At 36.4% G+C, this 3,429-nt stretch overlaps 1 protein-coding gene across 1 annotated transcript; it reads left to right on the plus strand.

Annotated features, from left to right (window-relative positions):
• Nucleotides 1-907: 907 nt before the first annotated feature.
• On the plus strand, nucleotides 908-2,013 carry LOC116693523 (uncharacterized). Its single transcript, XM_032522496.1, has 4 exons — nucleotides 908-1,095; nucleotides 1,236-1,383; nucleotides 1,478-1,682; nucleotides 1,874-2,013. The coding sequence occupies exons 1-4, from the start codon at nucleotides 944-946 to the stop codon at nucleotides 2,011-2,013; spliced, it is 645 nt and encodes a 214-aa protein (XP_032378387.1). The 5' UTR covers nucleotides 908-943.
• Nucleotides 2,014-3,429: the final 1,416 nt, after the last annotated feature.

The following is a 3,429-nucleotide window of genomic DNA, read 5'->3' on the forward strand; positions in this document are numbered from 1 at the left end:
TGAATAATCTGGTCACATTAGATCAACCCAAACTGATTGAATATCAAGGGTACATCATATTTCAAAAAACCTTAATCACTTTACAAATACAAGTTGAAGCAATTAACTTTAACTAAGTTCCTCCTGCTACCAGACTGGACCGTCTTTCGGCAGAAAAATGATGAAGGCTATCTATCTGCAAAAGGGGTTAAGCATCTGGGGCAGATGGTAGAAATTTTGAGAGATATTCTCAACCCTACCACATGCAAGCGCAGTAGGTCTAGCTTACTGCTTTCAACAAACATATCTGGACCCTGTTTTTGGAACAAACTTAGCAACTCTGAGCTTTACCTTGGCTTGAGTTTTTGAGTAAAACCTCAGTTTCGGTTTCAGCTGAACGAGTAGTTCAAGAAAGCTAAGTAGGGTATTTGAAACCGATGGAAGTCACATTTTCACTGAAAAAATAATTAGCCAGCTGGTCAGAAGTGGACTTTACACATAAGCCATGAGTATTTTCTAATTTTCAGCCCCGCATTTTTCCCGTGAGGTTATAGCTGTATAAATATATTTAAAAATCAAATGTAATATAGGACAATTCCAACACTTCATTATTCATCAATGAGCTCTTTATTTACCCTTTGCCATGGTGAATTGTTGTATATAACACGCTTCCATCCAGTTTAACGAGTTGATTGAACTAATTCTTTCAGCTGTTCTGGAATCAAACAATAACAATCAGTAATTTACCCATCTCAGGTTTAGTGAGCTCCGAGCTCAGGGATAAGCTCAGTGGCTGTTAAGCCTGCTTGCTGAAAGAGGGTCTCAGATGTTTTGACCCCACTATAACTTAGGTGTAGGAGAATCTTATCATACAAATCAAGGATTATTGAGATTTTCTAATAATGTTGTTTTTAAATTTTAGGGTGCCCGAAATCTGAACCCAATACCCTATTATGCACAATACATGGGGCACAAGCTGCATGTGGATCAGAATGAGAAGCTTGTTATGTTTGGAGTGACCCATGTAATGGCTATCGATGGTTTCAGCAAGAAGGTTGTCAGTCACTTCACTATGCCGATAAAGAACAACATCCTCATTTATGAGGAAGTGTACAGGTAAACTGTGTGTGTGTGTGTGTGTGTGTGTAAATTAAGTGCTTTGGACTTTTAATTGGCACTTTAGGGATTTATGGCTTAGACTAACGCTGTTTATGTGTAAAGGTTATAATTTACGTTTGTCTGTTATTTGTCCTCAGACCTGCTGTACTTTCCTATGGACTATGGGATCAGGTCAGAGTTGACTGTGGGAAAGAGTTTTATCTGGCATTATTCATACAGGAAAAGCTGTCAGAATACAGACATAATACACAAAGGCAGCCTTACCTTCAGACTCCTTCTACAAGGGTGAAATGTTTTGTTAAAAATTAATCCAGGTTTCTTGCAATTGTATTTCTAATGAGGGCTGTCAGACTAACACTATCCTTAAAAACCTGCACAGAACCATGTGATCGAGAGAATGTGGTCAGAGGTGAATGCCAGAGTCAACTACCCTTTAAAGACAGCTTTGGTAGAGATGGTGGACCAAGAGGAAGTTGATATGGAGGACAACACGTCAAAGTATTGTGTGTCAAACCTGACATGTCAGCTGGCTAGGATTGGCATCACAAAAGTCACAGAGGCATGGAATGCACACAGGATCCCGGGTATAATTTATTATTACTGGCTACATTACTGTCATGACTTATTAATTAAGCAGTTTAAATCATTTTTGCTGTTCTATAATATATTTCAATTTGTATTGGATTATTTCATTTGTAGCTCAAATTAAACTGCAAATATATTGAAACTACAGTACATGGGCAGATTCAACATGTAAAATATGTTTTGTTTGCAGGAAAGGGAATACCAAATGAACTGGCTAAAGAAGGGTGTCCTGCAAAAATTCCTGCGGACCTTCTGCCTGTTGGTTCTGTTGCAGCTGACCTCTATCACCAGGGCCCAGTTTTTCAAAGTAATCCACTGGATTTTGGATAACGGATTGGATCAAATGTTGAAAATGGGTTTTTCAAAAGAAAAAAACGGATTACACAATCGGATTAGATCACATAATCTAATCTTGATTTTGATCTGGATCAAACCTTTAGTTTGGGTTTTTCAGAACTTTTTGTAGGATTTGGATCACTTTGATCCAAAAAATCTGGATTAAACTGATCCCATCAGAAGGGTGGACTCAGCGTGGATTTCATGCCCAAATGTAATGAAACTTTAACAATGTATCAAATAATACTATATTTGGATCATGCAGTATCTTACAAGATATCCTATTTATTCATAAGGTTTTAATTTTATTTGTTCATCCGTCAGGCTACAGTGATTAGGTAGGCTTTAACGTAATCAGCCTTTCAGTATAGGCCTACAGCGAAGTACAAAGAGTTTGGCCTCATAAATTATCCCCCAAACAGCTGTCAAATTGACCAAAAACAATACATTTTCTTCTCTCAATAATTGATATATATAAATAGGCCTATATATTCATCACAATATTTATTAGTGATGCATGCAATGATTACAGAATAACCAAAAAAATGCAAAGAATGGCAATCACTGTTTTTGAAATCCAAAACAAATCCAATCAGAAATAGTGTCTAACTAACTTGTTGCACTTCCTGTTTGCTCGTTCTTGCAAATAAACTTATATTGACCCCACACTGGCCATTCTACTTGTTGCTCTTTACATATCTATAGTTCTACATTGTGAATTCCCTATCCGTTTAACACTGGTTATCCAGATTTGGGGATCCTGAAAAGTTCCTATCGGATCAGATTGATCCAATTTGATTTGCTTTGAAAATGGCTCAAAAGTAAGATGGATTACGTGATCACGGATCGCAAAAAAAGGATTACTAAATCCGGATCAATTTGATCCAGATTACATTTTTTGAAAAAACTGGGCCCGGAAATGGGATCCTTTGTTGAAAGGGATCCATTTTTGGATTTGATCCTTTCCATCTGAAGAGGCACAAAAATGGACTGAAACTGAATTTGGTTTCTAAATTTTGACATGTTATCCCTGTATGAAAATGTGGTTCCCCCACACTACGGCCCTTTTAAAGATGCCGTTAGGTCTCTTATTGATTTCACCAGAAGGTGTGTTGACTGCATGGTCAATAAAGAAGCAGTATACTTCCAAAAATAACATTTATTAAAAAAATACATTATTACAGAGGAACTTTTAAATGGTTTCAGCCCAAAAAAACATAATTTGCACTAACAATGCAGTAACTCTGATTGTTTAAAATAAATACAAACCTAATCTTTGTTTCTTTGGTAAATCTCTGTCAAGTATTGTTTTTAAAGGGTATTAACAAATAACTGTTTCCATGCCCAAAATTTGTTTTATAAAACAAACAAGTTTAAAACCGATTGACAATGTGATAAAAAAAAGGGCAG

This window comes from Etheostoma spectabile, chromosome 8 (assembly GCF_008692095.1).
Source record: "Etheostoma spectabile isolate EspeVRDwgs_2016 chromosome 8, UIUC_Espe_1.0, whole genome shotgun sequence".
NCBI lineage: Eukaryota > Metazoa > Chordata > Actinopteri > Perciformes > Percidae > Etheostoma > Etheostoma spectabile.

What these genes read in the sequence shown, in the direction of transcription:
- LOC116693523 (XM_032522496.1), top strand. Translation starts at nt 944, where the DNA reads ATGGGGCACAAGCTGCATGTGGATCAGAATGAGAAGCTTGTTATGTTT. An exon ending in TTCAGACTCCTTCTACAAGG is followed by an intron (nt 1,384 to 1,477) that starts GTGAAATGTTTT and finishes AAACCTGCACAG; the next exon opens with AACCATGTGATCGAGAGAAT. An exon ending in GAATGCACACAGGATCCCGG is followed by an intron (nt 1,683 to 1,873) that starts GTATAATTTATT and finishes TTTTGTTTGCAG; the next exon opens with GAAAGGGAATACCAAATGAA.